Raw genomic sequence first — 21,326 nt, forward strand, 5'->3', positions numbered from 1 at the left:
AGAGATTCAGATTTTTCTGACTAACAAAGGGGGCTGTGACCTCACAGAGAATGGAGTCATCTTGCATTTCAGAGGAAGTACCTTTTTGTATTGCTAGTGGAATTCAGATTTTTATCTCCTGAACTTTGGAATGCTTTGTTCCCAGTGCTGCAAGGCCAGGAGGAGGAGGGGCATGCCTGCCTGCATAGATATCTCTCTATCCTATCTCACCACAGAATACACCAGCAACAACGTGACAAAATGCAGACCTGTGACTAACATCATTTAAAAAAAAAAATTCTCCTGTTGATTTTTAACACCTTTGCTTGATGAAAGAAAAAACTACTGGAGCTCTGAAAGCTTGAATCGTGTATTTTGTGCATTTGGTTTAGCCAAATAAACATATCACTGTTTTGTGATTTTTGGATGCTGTTGTACACCTGTCTGAGTGTTTGCATGCACACCAATTTATAATGGCACTCCATGCCTTTGATGAAATAGACCAGTGATTCTCCAGCTGTGTGATGTGGCTGACCTGTAGTTTTTTTCTCCAGTGTTTAAGGAACCAGTTTCATATTTGTACATTATTATTGTATTCACTTTCTTTCCTGGAAACTAGTCCACAGATCAGTCCACAAATCACCACTTCAAGTAGAACTGAAGTAGGTTGTGCTCTGTGGAAACAGATGCTGTAATAAATTTGTTAGGCTTCAGGGGCCAGAAGATTGTTTCCTTCTGTTAAGAAGGAAGAGCATAGAGCTACTCATTTCCTTAGAAATCTAAACTGAAGGTTATTAATAGGATGAAGTAGTGTGAGCTTAAAATGTACATGTTTTTCTGACTAATAGTGGAGATTTTTTTAAGGGGTTGGTGCTACTCTAGCGGGTGTTTTTTATAAATGTCTTAGAAAGTGTACCTCCTCTGAGTCATAATGTCTTTTATGTGAAATATATTTTAAAACATAATGTAACTAACTAAGTAACAATGTACAGTATATGTTTAGACTAAAAATAATGTGTACAAAGTAAACAAGGTAGTCAGAGCCAGCATGGTGTGCAGGGGTTTGGCTGTTGGACTAGGGCTCTGAAGGACAGGATTCAAATCCCTGCTCAGCCATGGAAACCCTTTGGGTGACACTGGGAATGTCACACCCTCTCAGCCTCAGAGGAAGACAAAGACAAATCACCCTGAACAATTATTATTAAGAAAACCGCATGATAAGGTCCCCATAAGTGAGGCATGATTTGAAGGCATACTGGAGCCCTTTCTGTTTCAGGTTTCTTTCTAGAGTGGGCTTTAATGCATACTGGTGATATGGAGGCAGGGTGTGTTTTGAGCTAAACAATAATGAATAGATAAATAGAATCAAATAAGCACACAAGTTATATTCTGTAGGCCAGGTGCCCGCCACTGCTTTGGGCTACAGCTCCCATAATCCCTGACCATTGGTCATACTTGCTAGAGCTGATGGAAATTGTCGTCCTATAATCTGTAGGGCACTAGTTGGTCTCCCTGCACCAGCTGCAGACATTCTTGGTCAAGAAAGGATATATTGTAACCACATATCTTTTGCTTGATTGTGGCATAATTATAACTTTGTCATCAACCCCGCCTTCAGTTTATGGCATCCCTGTGAATAAGATACTTCTAAGACACCCTGTCATTAACAGCCCTGCTTAGATCCTGCAAAATTCAGGCCGTGGCTTCCTTGATTGAATCTGTGTATCTGCAATGCTGTCTTCCTCCCCTTTTAATGCATCCCACTTTACTGAACTTTATAGTCTTTTCCAGTGAGTCATATCATCTCATGATATATCACCAGAGTAGCGTCAATTTGGTCATTTTGGCTACTAGAAAGAGTTCATTCTTGATTTTCCGAGAATACATTTATTGGTCATTTTGGCTGTCTATTTTGGAGGAGAACTTTCCTCCAACACCCTATTTCAAATTTCTTCACTGTCCAGCTTCAGAACCATACAAGTAAATCAACAGTACGATGGCATGGACAATCCTGACTATGCTAGTCACTGATACCTAATTACACTTGAGGATCTTGTTTAGTTCCTTCATAGCTGCTCTTCCAGACTCTAGTTGACTTCTTGACTACGTTCTCCATTTCTCTATATTCTAGCCTAACAGTAACCACCTGTCCTGAACATAGATTACATATCAGGACAATAACATGTTGCGAGACACTTACTTATTTTAGAATGGTCCATATTTTTTCCTGATTTTTCATAATCAAAGGCTTTGCTAATCCATAAAGCACAGGCTGATTTTATCCTGATATTCTGTAGTGTACTACATTATCCATCATACGTTTGCAGTATGATCCCTGGTGCCTCTTCCTTTTTTGAACCAATATTTGACATTTCACACTCCATATATGGTAAAAGATTGTTGTAAAATTTGCACATCATTTTGCTTGCATGCAAAATTAATACTGGTTTGATGGTTTCTGTAGTCCTTGGGGGTCCCCTTTCTTGGAGACTGGAATATATACTTGTCCCTTCATATTCGCTAGGGTTAGGGGCACAAGACCCTCGTGAATATGGAAAAACCGCAAATAACAAAAACACCACATTTTTACCTTAGTGGACACCTCTCTAGGAATCTCTAGGTCCTCCAGGGCAATTTTGAGGTCAATGTCTGACAGACACTGACCATAGAATTGCACTGGAGGAGCTACAAGGGCCTAGTAAAGTATTCTTTCTAGGAATCTCTAGGTCTTTCAGTGCAACTATTGGTAAAAGTTTACCATAGAGTTGCACTGGAGGACCTACATATTCCTAGAGAGAACATATTAATCAAATCCCTGAATAATCAAATCCGCAAATATCAAAGCCGCAAATTTGGAGGGATGAGTGTATATGTATATGAAAGATTTCAACCACATGGTTGTTCCCCTCCCCATAAATCCATAACTCTTGGTTATGAATCCATAACTACAATACTGAATGCCAGCTAATGTCTTCAGTGAGTGTGATTTATTTTTTAACAGTGCCAACATCTGATCGCTAGTTTTCAACATGGATATTGTTTTCATTTAAATAGGAGAGGCTTCTTTGACTGTCTAGAACAGTGATGGTGAACCTTTTCGAGGCCGAGTGCCCAAACTGCAACCCAAAACCCACTTATTTATTGCAAAGTGCCATATCCCTCTGGCTTTCTAGTAACAAACTCTGGCAAACTCTGTGCTGGGATGATGGCACATGTGCCCACAGAGAGGGCTCTGAGTGCCACCTCTGGCACACATGCCATAGGTTCGCCATCACTGGTCTAGAATGTAATTATTTTCTTAACCTGAGGAGTACTGAATATAAATAGAAGGAAAAAGGCCCTCTTCAGCTGTCCATTTCCTTGTTAAGTAGCTATTACTACTGTTATTTCAGAAATGTTGGCTGGATTTTTTTTCAATCTGTTGTAAATTCCAATGAGATTTTTTTTGTGTGGTCTGGATTCCCCCATAATTTTCTTCTCCTGCAAACAGTTGAGTGTGTTTGTGTTGTTTTGTATTGATGACTTCTAGATTAAAAATAGGAAGCTGGTTAGTATTAACTATGAGTTAATTAGCAATTGTGGTTTGGAGCTGATGTTAGATCTTGTCTTAAACCTGGGCTATTGTTAACATTATTTACTTTAATAACATTAGGCCCTACAAAGTAAACATGTTTTCCAAAGAGCATAAAGCATTCAGTACTACAGTAGCTTCTGATTCCTAAACTAAGATTAAGCATTTATTCTGATTATGGCTATACTGGCTTTGTGACATAAATATCTTGTAGAGATTTTTTTTAATTCAAAAACAGTTCCTCTCTACATAAATGAATACAGCATTAGTCCATCCTGCATTCTGTTCACAGACTGCTTTCACTCTACAAGCATGTTTGAATTTGCTTCTTGTCCTGGTTCCCTCTAGTCATTTAGCTTGCATCCATTATTGTTTAATTATATTTTGCATCTTTGATTCTTTAATTCCCTCATAGTGTAGTTCAATCATGGCTAAAATCTGTGTAACACGTGTACAAGATATTATTTAATATTGATTGGCTGATGCATACTTGGTAGATAAAGATATCTCTGACTGTATTTTTGGTTGATAAAGATTGCTTCAATATCATCTTCAAAAGCAGAGTGGCAACTGGTACACATGGAAATATTAACACTGTTTGGAGAGAATCAAATTGATCAGAAGATCAGATTTCACATTTATTGGATGTAGTAAAGAATGGACTTCTTTGAAATGAGTGTTTACAACATGAATATAAAATGCTCTAAGTCTACACTTTTGCTTGTACCCTTTATTACGTTTCCCATTTCCCCATATCTGCACTCATTCTTGCATTTTGATCAAAATATAACTGCCAATGCTAATTCTGCAACAGTGCAAGAATAGAAATGAATTTAACTGTTACCAGTATTCACTTATTCCAACTGTGTTATGATAGTGTGTATCTGTGTTCTATGACTTCTATGTCCACATATAAGGCTTTCCCCATTGCTGGAAGGAGCAGAGCCACACACAAGAAAAGGCAATGGCACATGCACCCATGATGGATATGCCGCCACAGGCACGAGCCCCATTCCCTTGAATGGGGCTTGAGCATCCACATTTTTTCCCTTACATGGGAGGGTCCGGAACAGATCCCTCGTGTAAGGGAAGGGACAACTGTATGTGAAATCATATTTAGGTTGTTGTTGTTGTTTTGCCTTTTTATTGCCTAATACTATTTCTCAAACATTGATTCCTTGGACTTAATGCATTGAGTACAGTGGAAATTTCAACAAAAAATAATAATAATAGATGCTACACTGAAACATTTTTGTTCCTCTCTGATTGTTTTATCCTACTCTCTAGACAGTTAAGAATTTTCTGTTGGTATTTGTGTTGGATGGAGGAAAATAAAAATCCCCAGAATGTCCCAGATAATTTAATTAATTTCTTTCCGGGGATTTTGACTAAATAATAATAATAATAAATATTGGGGAATTCAGGGGATATAGGATTTTGGTAAAACATTCTGGGGAATGTCTTCGAGGCTTGTTGGCAACACTATTCCCCATCATCTCCTTCTTCCCACATCTTCCTGTCTGGAAAGACGGAGGGATTAAAGATTTCTTCTTTTACCTGGACTATTCTTTAGCCAGTAGTTAGGATGTAGGTGTCTCCATGCATATGTAGATTTCAAGCCATTATTAAACTTTTCCTTAATTGCAAGCTACTTATCTGTTGTTGTTTTTGAGTCAGCACTGTCTTTTGTTACTCTGCAGATCAGAAGCTAAATTCTAGCAGGCTTAGCTTTGATATTTTTGATATTTAAATATTTTGTTTTCTAAGCAAAGGCTGAAGCCTTAGGAAACTTGAATTGCCCATCAGCATTTCCTTACCTCCATTGGCTGGTTGTCTCCTTCATAGGCCAGTGCTTGATCTTAAACGGACTCTTCTAACATCCAAAGATTAATGTTTTTGTCCCAGTGGAATTATAAAAGAAGCAGGTGACTACTTCGAACTTAATTGAGTATTGTCAAGCTCTTAATTGGATAATTTCATTTTGTTAAGTTCAAGCACTGGTGCTTGAGGAAGGCCTATTTGAAGATATAAGAAACTATTATTTTATGACTAAGACTTTGTGAAGTGTTGTTACACCAAAATGAAATATTTATCTGCCATTTTGCCTGTTTAATGTTTTTCTATAAGGCAACACCCCCTGGAACAAATTGTGCTAAGAAAACCCCCCCCCATGTGTTTGCCTGAAGGTCACCATGAGTCAAACAATTTGAAGGCACAGAACAACAACATATTCAATATTCATTTCTGTTATGCAGTCATAGATATTACATACATAAAATTCTGATTGTTCTTAGATGTATTACATAGATTTTAGATGACAGAACTTTCAAATTCTCATTTCACAGGTTGCATTTGAATCTGTTCGAGTTAGTACCATATTTTCTCTCTCTCTTTCCACCTTGCTAGCTCACTATGACTTATACATTAGTTGAACAAAGTGGAACTTAGGTGTCTTGTCATTCCACAAATACTCCTTTTGCCCAGGAAAGTTTTTTTTCTCAGTTCACTTCTTTTTATACTTCAAATCCTTTCTTCAGTATCCATTATTATAGCAGAGACTTTTCTCAGCTACCACCTCTCCTGCCATTGAACTTCTCTTTCTCATCCCTTTTATATATTTGCTCATTCTTCATGTTTCCTTTAGCTCTCGCCCTGTTCTTCTCCGATATAGCTTAAACATTAGCTCTGTACAACACACAGCAGTAAGCGGTGGTAGAAGTATTAGTAGTTTGGATGGATATTATATGTATGTTGTTCTGTAAATCCATCAGAACATCATAATGTTAGAGATACTGCCTGTCAAGCAGTGTCATCCCAAAAGGCAGAATTTAAGAATGCAGTCTTAATCTGTTGGATTGGCTTCCTTTTCTACAAATTTGTAATCTAGATTGCTGTCACACTCAGTGTTGTGTCCCGTATTGGGTGGAAGGGGAGAACTTGCTAAGGGTAGATTTCAGATCTCTGTAGGAACACTTTAAGTCCTATGGATTAGCATCATTCATGTTGGCCTGGTGAAAGCACAGCATGGCTCAAATGCTTAACTATGGCCTGTTACAGACAGGCCAAAATAAAGCTGCTTCGAGTCACTTTGCAGGTATGGTATTTCAATGATGCATGAGTCCTAAGAGTCCAAAAGCCACATCAAAGCTGCACTCCAGTCCTTAGGTCTAGAGCGTGGCTTTGGTGCGGATTTTGGACTCTTAGGACGCATGCATCATTGAAATACCATACCTCCAAAGTGACTCGAAGCAGCTTTATTTTGGCCTGTCTGTAACAGGCCTATGTGTTCTTCTTGTGGGAGAGGCATCATTTTTTTATGCAGTTTTACATCTTGTTTTGGTTAACATTAAAGCATCAAGTAGGATTGTGTCTAGTCAATTAACAACAAATCACTGTTTTCTACCTCAGTCTGAAAGGTATAGGTTTCTTTGGTTAACTTTAAAACCCATGAAGCTATGCTATGTACAATAATGTTTTCCAAAATTGAATGGAAAAATTGTCCACACAGGAGAGGAATAACAGATTAACTACAACCAACAGTTAATGTTTGCTAAGGAGGTAGCCAGCATTTGGCCTTTATTATTCTTTCCTCACTCTCATCTAGAAAACCAAATGTTAAGAACGATCTGCATTTCAGTTCAGCATAAGATAATGTAGAATTTCAGAATATTTCTCTTTTTAAAACATTTACAGTTGCGGTAACTCAAGAAGAAGGAAAGTTTGTGGAGTAAAAGTCCCAATGGCAGAACTGTCTGCCCACTTATCACAGGTCCAGCGTGGGCAAGTGAGAGAGACCTCCCCTGACAACCATCTGACCAATACAGTACGTATGAAATTATTTTATTACATGCCAGAATCTAAACTTTAATGGACTACGCATGGTAGTCATGATAAGGAATGCAGGTGAAGAGTTGTTCAAAACACCCTTCTTTAGCTTTTTTGGTAAATAGTCTTGAATGTGATGAAGAAAACAACATAAGGCACTAGAGTAGCATAGTGAGTTAAACTGTCAAGCTAGAAATGGAGGAGATCCTGATGCAAATCCTTATTCAGCACTGAAATTCTCTGGGTGATAATTTACTAGATTGTTTACAGCATTAAATGTTGGAGAGAGGAATAATTTATGCTTCCTTAAGCTCCTTAGAAAAAAGGCATATATCAATGTAATACATTTATTAAATAATAATGATAGAAGTGTCTTAAATGCATGCATTTAGTGTTTTCATGCAGGCTGAGTCTCCCTTATCCAAAATGCTTGAGATCAGCAGTGTTTTAGATTTTGGAATACCTGTACTTGCATATATGTACATAATGTGACATCTTGGAGATGGGACCCAAGTATTAACACAAAATTAATTTATGTTTCATATACACCTTATTTGCAAAGCCCGAAGGGAGTTTTATACAGTATTTTTAATATTTTTTGTGCATGAAACAAAGTTTGTGTACATTGAATCACCAAAAGGCAAAGGTGCCATCTATCTCAGCCACCCATGAAAAATGTTTTGGCTTTTGGAATACTTCAGATGTTGGAATTCTAGATGAGGAAGATTCAACTTGTACTGCATTTTCTTTATCTCCTTCAAATATTAATGTGATACTTTAAAAGATTTACTAGTTAACTTTATTTAATTATATGCTTTTTAGTTGCCAAACCCTATGTTTCTGAGTTTCATTGATACATTTAATATGCTACAATTTTATTTTTTCTCTAAATGTTAGGGTTTTCTTTTTCTGATGTTCTTGATTACAAAGTAGATGGATGCCTTGAAATATTGGCTCTGCTGGTTATTTAAGGGAAATCTATGAAGCTTAGCACATTCAATAATCTTGCTTCCAACATTCTCTTCTGGTTTCATGGGCATAACAAGGGATACACATTTGGGCTTTAAAATAGCTGGCTCTGATCTTAAAGTGAAATAATCATTATACCTAGCTCTTTCAGAAGCAGCCAGAATTTCAGTTCATGGTCAAAGGTCATGTGCACATACCTACACACTTCATAAAAATTCCATGTATTGCTCTCTCTCTATTTTGAAGTGTGTTCTCTTGACATTGAGAAGTCTGTTAGTCTGTTGTGGGGGGAGTGTCTGAATAGTCCTTGTAAATATGTAGTCTTTTAAATGTCATTTTTCAAATTTGCAGACTTTGGCGGGTTACAGACCACCGAAAAGCGGCGGTCTGCTGCCGCTGCTGGTTGCAGCATCCGGGAACCGCAGCAGCCAAACGGCGCGGTTCCCGGACGCTGCAAAGGAGTGCGAAAATAGCTCCTTCCTGTGCCCCGGAAGAGACGCGGCAAGTGCCAAAGTGCGCACTCGCGGCGTCATTTCCGGGGCGCAACATGCGGACGCAGTGTGTCCGCTACGTCAAGATGGTGGTGGCCATGTGGAACGGCCACTGCCATTTCGTACGGACTCAGTCCGAACTAGGGTTTGGGGCGTCTGGAAGAGACGCCCCTTTCTAACCCTAGTACGTGCTGAGCACGTACTTTCCTGGCCGTTTGTAACGGGCCTTTGTTAAAAATTAGAGCAATTAATGTATATGCTAAAATATTTTCAGCTCTCACTTTTTGTATAATCGCACTGCTTTTCATGATTCCTGTTACAGCATGTCTTTTCTTGTCACCTCTAACATTTGTGCTACACAGTCAAATGTTTGAACATTGTAATGATCATGTCTTGTAAGGATAATCGGCCCTAAACATCACATATCTTAAATATTTCCACCTTATTCATTCTTTTGGATGGATAGTTGACTCCATCCTTTTCTTTACTATACATGATGAAAATGAAAAAAAAGGCAAGGATGAATACCCTGTTATAGTGTTCAAAAGCAACATAGATCTTCTTTTGGAAAAGGCTATTGCTTTTTCTTGTCTTGACAGCTAAGGCAATGTAATGGGATCCCTCTGTGTAGCTAAGAGGCCTGGTCCATATTGGGCTTCCATAACTATCAAGGAGTTCCAGCATACACATCTTAAGAAATTTAAGAAACATTCCTGAATTCATTTCACTTGCCCAGTTTTACTGAAAGGTATAGTGTATGAAATTCATGAGGCCTGTTACAGAAGTATAAAAAGCATCTTCTTTTGTACTTCATATAAATAAAGTAAGTAAATAAATAAATACATCACTGCCCATTTCTTTTTTCCTGAACCTGGTAAAGTAGAACACTTTTGAATGGTTGTGGGAACAGTGTAACCATAGCTATCTTGATTACCTTGTAAGTTGGATGGATTTCCAGATGGTTCTATCGACTTCAACAAGCAGATGTTAAGGTTACATTGATTATATGCTGGTAAGGTGACCCATCAACTGGCCTGGCAACTTTTGCAGAAAGAATAAACGAAGAGATCAATGCCAGTATTCATCCCATAAATTAGTGAGGTTCTTTCTGAAACTGTAGCAGTAACAGCATAATTAATGGTGATCTGGTTAGTGTGTAAAAACTGAAAGTCAGTACCAGATGTTTAGACATAGCACTTTCTTATTGTGGTCAGCTGTTTTTTACATGTTTTCCCTTACATCTTCTTTCTGTGAGTTGATCCCCAAGAAACCTTTCCTGCTAAATCTGAGGCTTTATAGTTTACTCTGACAGCCAGTATAGTGTAGTGGTTTGAGCATTGGACTATGACTCTGGAGAACAGGGTTTGTTCCCCACTCAGCCATGGAATCCCACTGGGTGATCTTGGGCAAGCCTCAGAGGAAAGCAAAGGCAAACCATCTCTGAACAAATCTTTCCACAAAACCCCATGATAGGTTTGTATTAGGGTCATTGTATGTCAGAAACAACTCAAATGCACAGTATTACAGCATTGTAAATCTTGTCACATCGAAGTCTTAAACAGCTGCATCTTCACCATAGATGTTGATAGAGAGGCATTTATTTACGCATCAAAGTAAACGCTTAGGCATGGTGTGTTTTGGATCAAGCTGCAGTATTAGTAAGTGCTGGATCAGGCTGCAGTATTAGCTTCCTCTTAGAAATTGTATTGTTTTCTGATTATTTAGGTGCTGAGATAATAGGTGCTTGTAATTCCTACCAGGCCTTTGTTTTTCATCTTTTAAAATGTTAGGGACAAAGAGGCATCTCAGTACTGAAACTAAAGATTTTTCTGTTAAGGAAAAAGCAACATGGGATATATAGTGAAAGAAATAAAACATGTATGTGAGAGTCAGGATGACTCAGCAAAAGCAATTAGGAGCCACACAGGTGTAAATGGTAATGTAATTAACAAGTCCTAAATGCCAAGGACAGAAATGCAAAGTGGATAATTGAACACACCTGAGAATTGTTAAGTGGACAAGGTGAAATGATGAAATCATTAATTATGGGTTGAACCAAGAGAACCAATGAAAATGGTTGTACACGCCCACTGGGTGGAAACTGACAAGAGTGGGTGGTGTTTTCCAATGCCTATAATAATGGCTATGAATCCCAATGTATTTTGTGGGTAGTAGTGGATAGTAGTATTGGAGTTGTGTTGGATAGTTTTGGAGCTGTATATAGTAGAATAAAGTAGATCTTTTATATAAGACTACTGAGTTGTCTGGTGTCTTGGGTGAAGATACAAGAGCCAGCTGGATCCTGAAGAAGTGTGAAGACTTCTGTGGAAGCAAGAGTGAGAAGGCTTGGAGAGTTTGTCAGGGTCTTCAGCCTATTCTCTGTAACTCTGCTGCTTTAGAGCAAAGCTTTAACCACTGGCCAAAACTGGTCAGCGCCGGTGCGTAACAAGGTGGTGAGTTCGAGCCAGAGGTGAAGAGCTACAACTCCCATCATCCCTGACATTTTCAACATTAGAAAACTGAAACTAGAATTGGTAGAACTAAAGGTATCAGTGCAGATACGTAGTTATCCTCTACTTCATAGATTATGTTTCAAATTGTCTCATTTTCGTATTCTAGCTGTCAACCACTCATGGAAACAAATTCATTATTTAATCTCCAATTAAATGAAAACTGCTAAATAAAGGTATACACAATATGCATGGATATGAAGGTGAACCTCTACAGAGTATCGTTCTGAATGGCAACAGGCATCCTTACAATCAGCTGAGAAATGTTTATGTGGCAGTTGTTTTAGAGTGTACAGTCATGGGGTAATACACAATCAGTTCATGGATTCACTTGCTACCCTAACTCCCTATCTTGACTCTACACAGGCTCCTTAGTAAATCGCAGGGGATTGAAAGGTCAATGGAGAAACTAAAATCCGTAGTGTGGCGAAACTTTCAAAGCTCTGCATAACACACTGTATCTTTTTTTTTTTTTTTTTTTTTTTTTTTTTTTTTTTTTTTGTGCTGCCTCCTGTATTTTCAGTTGGGTGAGAAGGCACCAACACATTGTTCAGGACAGAGTCCATGTCCCTGTTTAGCATCTTCAGGACTACTAATTTACATTTGGCAGAAACAATATATTTGAGATTTGCCAAGGATATTGTTTAACTTTGGTGTTACCCATTAAACTTGAAGATATACAGCTCATTCTTGCTTCTACACCTGTAGTACAAATATTTGGTTCAAAATTCTATCAGGGCTTTAATTCCATAATGGCTGATGAAATTGAGGAATTTGTTCCTTTGCTTCCACTGCAGGTGGCATCTCTGACCTGTGATCTGTTTAATGCTAATCAGGTAGGGATTTGTGTTTTGTACGTACCAGAACAAAGTGCAACAAATGTGACACAATTCCTTGTCATGTAAAATGCACCTTTGTTCAGATGTACTGTTCTGAGTATCAGTGTGTTGCTTATTTTCTCTTTGGCAGTTGTAAACTCAGTCCTCAGCACATTTCTGTTGCTGAATACTTCTTTGGATCACTTTCCCCCCCTTCTCTGTGTACTTGTGACAAAATAATCATGCCATACTTCAGAAATATTATATGGTGTATATATGAAGATTACTTCTATGAAAAAGTTCTAAACATTCATTAGAAAACATTTTGGAGACTAAAATGTTAGTGTCAATAATATGTTAGGATCAAATACATTTCTTGAATCATAGATTCATTAAATACAACCATAATGCAGTTAGTTGATGCCTATATTTTTACTGCTTTTAGGAGACTAGTCTTAGCTGGATTTTTATTCTCTGTTATTTTGTTTGGGTAATGTATTCAGTTTGAAAAAAACTTTAGAATGTTTTTGGGGGAAAAAATTCAAATGTTGTAAGACTGCTGGTACGAACCTCCAGAATCCATGCGTTGTGCTTTGACTGCATGTGCTTTTTGTGGAAATACCATACTGATTCATGCAAGCAATCTATTCTGCAGTCTGATGCATGTCCTTTGAAATTAAAAAGCAAAAGGCAACACACAGGCAACAGTAGCATGAACAAGGGCAAGTGAATGTTTTAGGAGTGCTGAGAAAGGGAAGACAAAGTAAATTTAACCTAGAAATATATTCAGGGGTAGCTGTGCTAGTCGTGCAGCAAAATATAATAAAATCCAAAATTTGCAAAATTTTGATACCTTTTTGGGGCAAACTAAAAAGCACAAACGACATCATGCAAGCTTTTGAAGTCTTCACTGGCTGCTTCATCAGACAAAAATGTTTAAAAGATCATACAGGAGAAGACAAGTGACAACATGTGTACATTTTGTCTCAGATGTTACTTCTGTTGTCAGTTATGGTCTGGAGCGGTGGTCCCCAAGCTGTTCCCTTTAAGAGATTTTGGACTTCAGCACCATAAGCATCAGTGCAGTAATTTCAACACTGCTTTTATTACTAGTCTTGAGGACTTGACTTCCATCTGCTTTAGTTCATGTATAAAACTATAGGAACAGCACTGGTTTTAAGACTTTTGTACAAAATTTGTGCAAGTCATGTAAACAACTCACATGTGCCAAAGGAAGGAAATGAATATGTAGCCTATCTTATTAATACATGTTTAGGTTTACCTGGTTATCCCCACTTTCCTGTTTTACCTACTGCCAGCTCAGCTTCAACATAATTTCTTACAGTAGTATTGCACAGTGCTGAGAGAAAAGGGAACACTTCAGAAATGTTTCTGGAAACATTGTGAACCCTCCAGTATTTACGGTGATATTAATTTAATTTTGGTGTGTGTGCATGATTGCATCGAAGAACTGGAAATTCATGCATATCAGAGCAATGACAATGTTTCAGTTACATCAGCTTACAGTTGCATATAGCTGCATAAGCATCAGTTACCATGTTCAGTATTTAATATCTGCTTGGCTACAATTGTCTTTATGACTAATTGCACAAAAGGTGATGCAATAAAGAACAGAGGAAAAGTATGTAGCAGTGTAGGAAAACAGCAGCAGAAATAGGGCTCTTACAGAAATAAAGTTGTAATTTCAACCCAGAAATACTCTTTTCAACCAGAAGAGAAGAACATCTGAGTCAGCTTTATTGTTTGAAAGCATTAATTTTATGTCATCAGTAAAGGGGGAGGGAAGGTTGTTGTCTTGCAATGAGAGGTTGCTTATTAGCCAAACAGTACTGGCCGCTTTCCCTTGTGTATAATAAATGACTTCTTATACTTAAAATCCTTTGTCCAGTAGCAAGAAGAGCATGGTTTCTGAGGCACTTGTGTGTTCCCTGTCAAAATGCTCAGTGTAACTTTATTTTTAATAGCATTTTTCCTCACTTGGTTGGAAAGAGATTTCAAATAAAAACATGACAGAAAAAGTGACATGATGAGAAGGGCAGCCAAGCAATACAAAATGTATTAAAACTTCCATTCAGTGACAGACTTACTTTTTCCTTTCTTTATATATATCATTATTGAATTTTAAAATCTGTAGACAAAACTAATTAAGTATGTTAATATGTGTTAGAAATTTACTGTATTCATGTACTATGATACACAAATCAAATACAGGCAGTTAATGTATTGTGCAATCAGTACTGCAGTCATGCTGCTGACCACATTGCCTATAATATACCTTCTTTTCATTTTACCCACAAGTGCACAGATACCCTTTCTATCACTTCATTTGTTTCCACAGTGTGGTTGTTTTCATTAGTTATCTCTTTTAAACGTACTGTATTAGTAGTTCCTGATTTTCTGTTCAATTTTATATCCAGACTGCTGAATCTTCATTTTCACACTGTGTCTTTCATAAGTTTCTGTGTGGGGCCTGAGGTTCTCTCCCACTGAATTTCTATTCAAACTGGCAGTCACTTAGCTTCAGCAGTACTGTAACATCAAATGTTCCCTAACAGTTCAGTGTTTAAAATCTACAACAGAAACTGTGCATGTGCAATGTAGGTATTTACAAATTTAGAATTCTAAAAATATTTATTTACAGAATGACAATGTTGAAAGACGGCGTCAGGAGAGTAGCGGTCAGAGACGCAGTGATAATCCTGATGCAGCATCTAATGGACAGCCACAGCATAGTACTCGGCAAGTGGTGGAACAAGATGACGATGATGATGAAGAAGAGCTGACACTGAAATATGGCGCAAAGCATGTGATCATGCTATTTGCGCCTGTCACCCTTTGTATGGTGGTAGTTGTTGCAACCATTAAGTCTGTCAGTTTTTACACACGCAAGGATGGACAGTTGTATGTATCAAATTTTCTCTATTACTTCTTTTTGGCTCTCATGGACTGTTCTTTTCTTTGTGCTCTGGTGTTACACCAGTATTTCAAGTTTTATAGGTATGGTTAACTTTTTAGAACATGGACTTAGTCAAATGGGTGTAGTGTACAAGCAGCTCAAATAGAGAGAAAGCGTGAATAGGAAGGAATATTGACTGTTTCCCTTGCTTTTTCTTTACCTTTGAAAAACTCTTTCCTCTAACCGCTTCACTTCCAGCCAGGCTGTGAGTACAGAAATGAGACTGACAAGAAGAAAAGAAATGGGAGGGACACATATTTGGAAGAAGAAGCACTCCACATGCTCTTTTTCCTGCCATTCCTCTGCTTTAAATTGTTCCCTAACCTTATCCCCTTCTATACTGCTATAAGCAGCATAACCAAAACTATAACACAGGCCCAGTACAGACGGACGACGCCATGCCACCTGTTTTTCCCCCTCATCGGTGCCGCAGCAGCCGCATCGCACTGCACCTACGCACTTCCAAAAGGAAGCCACTCTAAGCTAAAGGGGATGGGTGCCGCCATGACGCCACTTCCTGGAAGTGACATCCGGACACTGCACAGCGGCTATGTCATCATGGCACCGCTGTGTGGACAGGAGGCCACCATGTTGACGGAGTCTGTACTGACTAATGTTCTGGAGCGTGCAGTTGGTGCGCACTGCAGAACCCTAGAATTGGCATGGGCATGCCTCTCCCTGCCCATCTGTACTGGGCCACAGTCACCATCTAGTTAACCCTTCAGTGATACTCTTTGAAACAAAAGAGAATGTAATGCTTCTAGTGATAATTGGTTTTTAGATGATTGACATGTAAGTTAGATGTTGGGTGAAATCCATAGAATCATAGAGCTAGAAGAAACCACAAGGGCCATCCAGTCAGCCCCCACCTGGAATATTATGTCCAGTTGTGGGCACCACAATTTAAAAATGATGTTGAAAAACTGGAGCGTGTCCAAAGGAGGGCAACTAAAATGGTGAAGGGTCTGGAAACCATGCCCTATGAGAAACAACTTAGGGACCTGGGGATGTTTAGCCTGGAGAAGAGAAGGTTAAGAAGTGAAATGATAGCCCTGTTTAAATACTTGAATGGATGAAGAAGGAGCAAGCTTGTTTTCTGCTGCTCCAGAGACTAGGACCCGGAGCAATGAATGCAAGCTCCAGGAAAAGAGATTCCACCTCATTATTAGGAGGAACTTCCTGACAGTAAGGGCTGTTTGACATTGGAACAAACTCCCTTGGAGTGTGGTGGAGTCTCCTTCCTTAGAGGTCTTTAAACAGAGGCTGGGTGGCCATCTGTTGGGGATTCTTTGATTTAGATTTCCTGCATGGCATGGGGTTGGACTGGATGGCCCTTGCGGTCTCTTCCAATTCTATGATTCTAGAAAAACCAAAAAGAGGGTGATTCACTGTCCACTTGCAGCCCTTCATGCCCTCAATAACCTTTGGAAGACTCCCAACTTTCTGGAACTGACTTGAGGGAATATTGATACATCGGAATTTCTCCCTCCAGCCTGCCCATAATAGTCTTTCATTTTATTGGCCGCATAAGCACAAATTACTTTACCCTAGCCTGATAACTTCTACTTTCTGAAATACAACATTTTCCTCTGTCATTTCAGTGTTGCAAAAACACAGTTGGATCTTTTATTCTGAATTAATTTGAAGTTTGTTATCAAAGTTGCAATCTTTTTGAACTTTAGATTTTGGGTTAATAATATGATGGTTCAGAGGTGGCCTATGGCTCTGTAATCTTTAAGTTTCTGAATCCACACAGGGCTTTATGGGAATTATCAAAATGCTGAAGCGTATTACCAAAATAGTTTCTGCAGGATAGCTCCTTTAAAAACCTAGTGTGAAGTCACCATCCCAAAGCAAAAGAGCCACTGGTCATCCTGCAATAATTTTTATTCAGCTTACTGAGGCCTGTTACAGACTGCCAAAATAAAGCTGCTTCAGGTCTCTTTGGAGGTATGCTATTTAAATGATGCGTGGGTCCTAAGAATCCGGAAGCGGCACCAAAGCTGCACTCTGGTGCTTAGGAATGGAGTGTGGCGTTGGCGCGACCTCCGGACTCTTAGGACCCATGCATCATTTAAATAGCATGCCTCCAAAGAGACCCGAAGCAGCTTTATTTTGGCAGTCTGTAACAGGCCTGAGATTCTGTGTGTCTGCCTTTGACTCTGTTCTTGATATTGAATAAGTAATTTGTTTCCTATCTGCTTAATGGCACATGCATAAAGGTATTGTGTAGAATTGTGGTTCAGAAGATATATTTAGAAATGATGGGCAATTTTCTGAACTCTTCTGTTTATTCAGAAACTCTAGCAAGAATTAAGAGTATCAATGGCATATTTCACTTCTTCTTTTTTTTCCCTGTCCTGTATTGACAGAATCTACACACCATTCACAGAAGATACAGAAACAGTTGGACAAAGAGCTCTGAATTCTGTTTTGAATGCAGCCATTATGATCAGTGTCATCATTGTCATGACCATACTCCTGGTTGTGCTTTATAAGTACCGGTGCTATAAGGTGAGCTCAAGTTTGATGAACCATGATGTCTCATCTCATATCTAAGGAAATACTGAAATTTTCAAAGACCAGGACTGGAGTGAGTGAGGAGGATGGAAGGAGAGGCTGGGCACACTTTCAGTGGACAATATTTTAGGCAAGGACCAAAGTGAGGGGGATCAAAGGAGGAGGAGTGAGCATTTACGCAACATTTGATTGTGGCAGCAAACCAAGGCTTTTCCAAGGCATGACAAGCATTATTAACTGCTTAAAGTATAAGGAGTCTCTTCATTTTGCAGACAAAGCAGCTCCTGAAGCTTGAGGCTGCAGTGTTAGATCTGGTAGGCCACACGCAGCCTATATGACACACTTTCCCACATCAAAACTAAAAGAAGTTACAACAACCTTTGGGTTTTTCCATGTTGGCTTCAGCTTTGATTTTACTCTTTTCCCATATTAATGCATATAAGCAAAGTTTTCCTCACTGCTGTAAAGCCCTTGATTTCTGCTTGTGTTGCAGAGTTTTGCATGGCTTTAATCACATTTTAGCAGGCAGGTGTAGGAGCAAATCAGTTAGTGTGTGTGCTCTCTTAGATTTTCATCAGAGTCTTGAGACCTGTCTTGACATGTGAAGTAATACTAATTTTTATCAGAGGTGTATTGTGTAAAACACAAGTATTGCCTAGATTTGTTAGAAAGCCATTATAGTGTAAAGTTTTCTTACTGTTATAGTGTAAAGAGTATTAACAATAGTTGTCTCAGTGTCCATTTAATGCAGTAAATTGTTGTTTATAATAAATCATTTTATTATTCTGTTTTGTAATGATGAGTCAAAAGCCCAGTAGTTAATTTTTCTGCCACATTAGTAGTGAGGTATAAATTCATTTTTCCTAATCAGTAGATATTAGAATCATAGAGTTGGAAGAGACCACAAGGGCCATCCAGTCCAACCCCCTGCCATTCAGGAAATCTAAATCAAAGCATCCCCAACAGATGGCCATCCAGTCTCTGTTTGAAAACCTCTAAGGAAGGAGACTCCACTATGCTCCAAGAGAGTTTGTTCCACTGTCGAACAGCCCTTACTGTCAGGAAGTTGCTCCTAATGTTGAGGTGGAATCTCTTTTCCTGCAGTTTGCATCCATTGTTCCGTGTTCTAGTATCTGGAGCAGCAGAAAACAAACTTGCTCCCTCCTCCCAGCTCTTCTAGAGGTGTTAGTAGGTGTTGTTGTTGTTGTTGTTATTGTTAGTAGTATAATCAAACAATATGGTTAGAATCCAAAAATCCCCCTGCTGAAGCATGTGTAGTGCTTCATGCATGTGTAGTGAATTTGCCCATTTCTCCCAAGCAGATACCATTTCTCTTTCCGATACACAGTATACTACTGTAAAGTGTCCTCCATCCCTGAAGAGCAACTTTTCAAGAGTACAAAGGGCTTTATTGGGAGGGAGGCACAAACTTTCCATGGATTGACTTGGGGGGTAGAAATCTCCAAGCATCTGGAGGTGTGAAGTTGAAGGCTTTCACGGCCGGCATCCATACTTTTTTGTGGGTTTTTCAGGCTATGCTGCCGTTTTGCCCGCATCTGTGGCTGGCATCTTCAGAGAATGTATATCCCACTAACTTCTATGCCAGCATTCTCTGAAGATGCCAGCCACAGATGCTGATGAAACATCAGGAACAAACTCTTCCAGAACACAGCCACATAGCCTGAAAAACCCACAGAAAACATCTGGAGATGATTTCCCTACCCTGAGGATCCTCCAAGACAACATCAGCCCTTTGATATAGAACAGGAAATAAGTAACAAAGTTACTTCCAGCTACTCCCCTTACCCTAGGTTTTCAGATAATCACGTTTTCTTCTAAAGGATTGTAGCCCCATGCCTTGCTGTGGTGGAGAATCATGCTATCTGTACATACAGTGCTTTTGGGGGGAGGGTTTGTCCTGGCCATATTTTGGCTCCAAGGGCTACAGAAATGACCTAGGAGGAGGAGGCTACTGGCCACATTATTCCACCACCTTGTCCTACATAGAACTCAGCAGCCATTTTTATTTCCCAGGAAAAGGCTATATTAACCAAGATCCAAGCTCTTTCACAAAGTAATTTTGAAATGTCATCTGCCTAATATGTTTTTAAAAAAACTGTATTTGTTATGTTTTTCAGGTGATCCATGGTTGGCTCATTGTTTCTTCTCTCTTCTTGCTTTTCTTTTTCTCATTTATTTACTTAGGGTAAGTTTAAAGAAATCTTTAAACAGACACACATGACTATGATGAATTGTAAACTTTACAACCCTTGTAACAAAAAACAATATTCCAAATTATACCAGGAAGAGAAGCTAGTGCATGTATTGCTGTGTGTAGTGCTGTATGTGTGTTCTGGACATTCTCTCAGTGGTGCAAAGGAGCAATCCACAATGGTAGCAATGTCTACTGGCCAGGTTAAGTAGCCTTGGGACCAAATCCCTGTGTATACGAAGTCCAGAGGCACAAAGAATTTCAGAGTCGGGGTCCTAAACAAATAATTTTCAATGAGGAAAGCAACAATCATACGAAAACACACAACCATGCACACTCACAAGGACTAAGAAATTCAAAAATGTTACGCTTTGGAACAGAGTAGGCCAGACTAATGGAGATACTACACCTGAATGGATAGCTGCTCCTATAGTTACAGATCCGGAGATGAAAGGGTAATTGAATCATTCCTGAGGCAAACAGAGATTGCCAAGTGAAAAAGGAGCTAGCCATGTAAAACTGTCAGCATATCTGCCTATTACTGGGTTAAGCCAAAGAAACAAACTAAGGCACCAATATTTATGGTGAATTTCAATCCTTGGGCAAAATTCAAGGTATTGAAAAAGGCCAAATGGTTGTGCCTTCTTTGAAATGGATTTGGGTCACTTTGGAGTCGCTTTTCCAAGGTGGCAATATTGTGGTGTGAATGTAAGTGATGGGTGCACATTTCTGAAACAAGAGGGATAAGCACACAAGGCTACTTGACTTGTTGACTCTTTGGCATCAGCCCATTGTTGCCATTTCTCACCTTCTCCAGAGTGTTGAGGGGAAAAAAGAGTCCAAGTGACTCCTAGTGCTAGCCTACATGTGATTGTAGCAATTGTGTCACCAATAGGGTCATGGAAGGGCCATTTAACCTGTATTTTATTGCAACTCTGAAATCAAAAGAGGAGGGGCCTCTCCAGTGCTAACAGGCAGATGACCTCCCTGATTGAGTCTGTCCATCTGGTGTGCAGTCTTTCTCTCTTTCTGCTACCCTCTACTTTTTCTAGCATTATTGTCTTCTCTAATGAATTGTGCCTTCTCGTGATGTGGCCAAAGTACAACAGTCTCAGTTTGATCATCTTGGCTTCCAATGATATTTCAGGCTTGATCTGTACATTTGTTTGTCTTTTTGGCTGTCCCCGGCATCCTCAGCACTCTTCTCCAGCATCACTTCACAAGGAAATACACAATCAGAGCACTCCCAATAGATGGCCATTCAGCCTCTCTTTAAAAACCTCCAAAGGAGACTCAACCACTTTATGAGGCAATGCATTCCACAGTTCTTACCATCAGAAGGTTGTTCGTAATATTTATTTGGAATCTCTTTTCATGTAGCTTGAAACCATTGTTCTATCTTCTAGTCTCTGGGGTTAGTCTCTTAACTCTTTTGTTAGTTTTGGCCCAACTTT

At 39.0% G+C, this 21,326-nt stretch overlaps 1 protein-coding gene across 3 annotated transcripts in view; it reads left to right on the forward strand.

Annotated features, from left to right (window-relative positions):
* Positions 1-21,326, forward strand: part of PSEN1 (presenilin 1) — a 71,068-nt gene that overhangs the window by 3,442 nt on the left and 46,300 nt on the right. For 2 of the 3 annotated variants that reach the window (XM_089521827.1, XM_089521825.1), the window contains exons 2-6: positions 7,244-7,373; positions 12,143-12,181; positions 14,826-15,085; positions 17,513-17,654; positions 19,799-19,866. In XM_089521827.1, the coding sequence (XP_089377953.1) occupies positions 7,244-7,373; positions 12,143-12,181; positions 14,826-15,085; positions 17,513-17,654; positions 19,799-19,866 (639 nt within the window). The remainder of the gene's footprint in view (positions 1-7,243; positions 7,374-12,142; positions 12,182-14,825; positions 15,086-17,512; positions 17,655-19,798; positions 19,867-21,326) is intronic. The other variant, XM_089521826.1, reaches the window with a different exon arrangement.

This window comes from Sceloporus occidentalis, unplaced genomic scaffold (genome assembly GCF_023333645.1).
Source record: "Sceloporus occidentalis isolate IW3139 unplaced genomic scaffold, rSceOcc1.0.p SCAF_4, whole genome shotgun sequence".
Taxonomy (NCBI): Eukaryota; Metazoa; Chordata; class Lepidosauria; order Squamata; family Phrynosomatidae; genus Sceloporus; species Sceloporus occidentalis.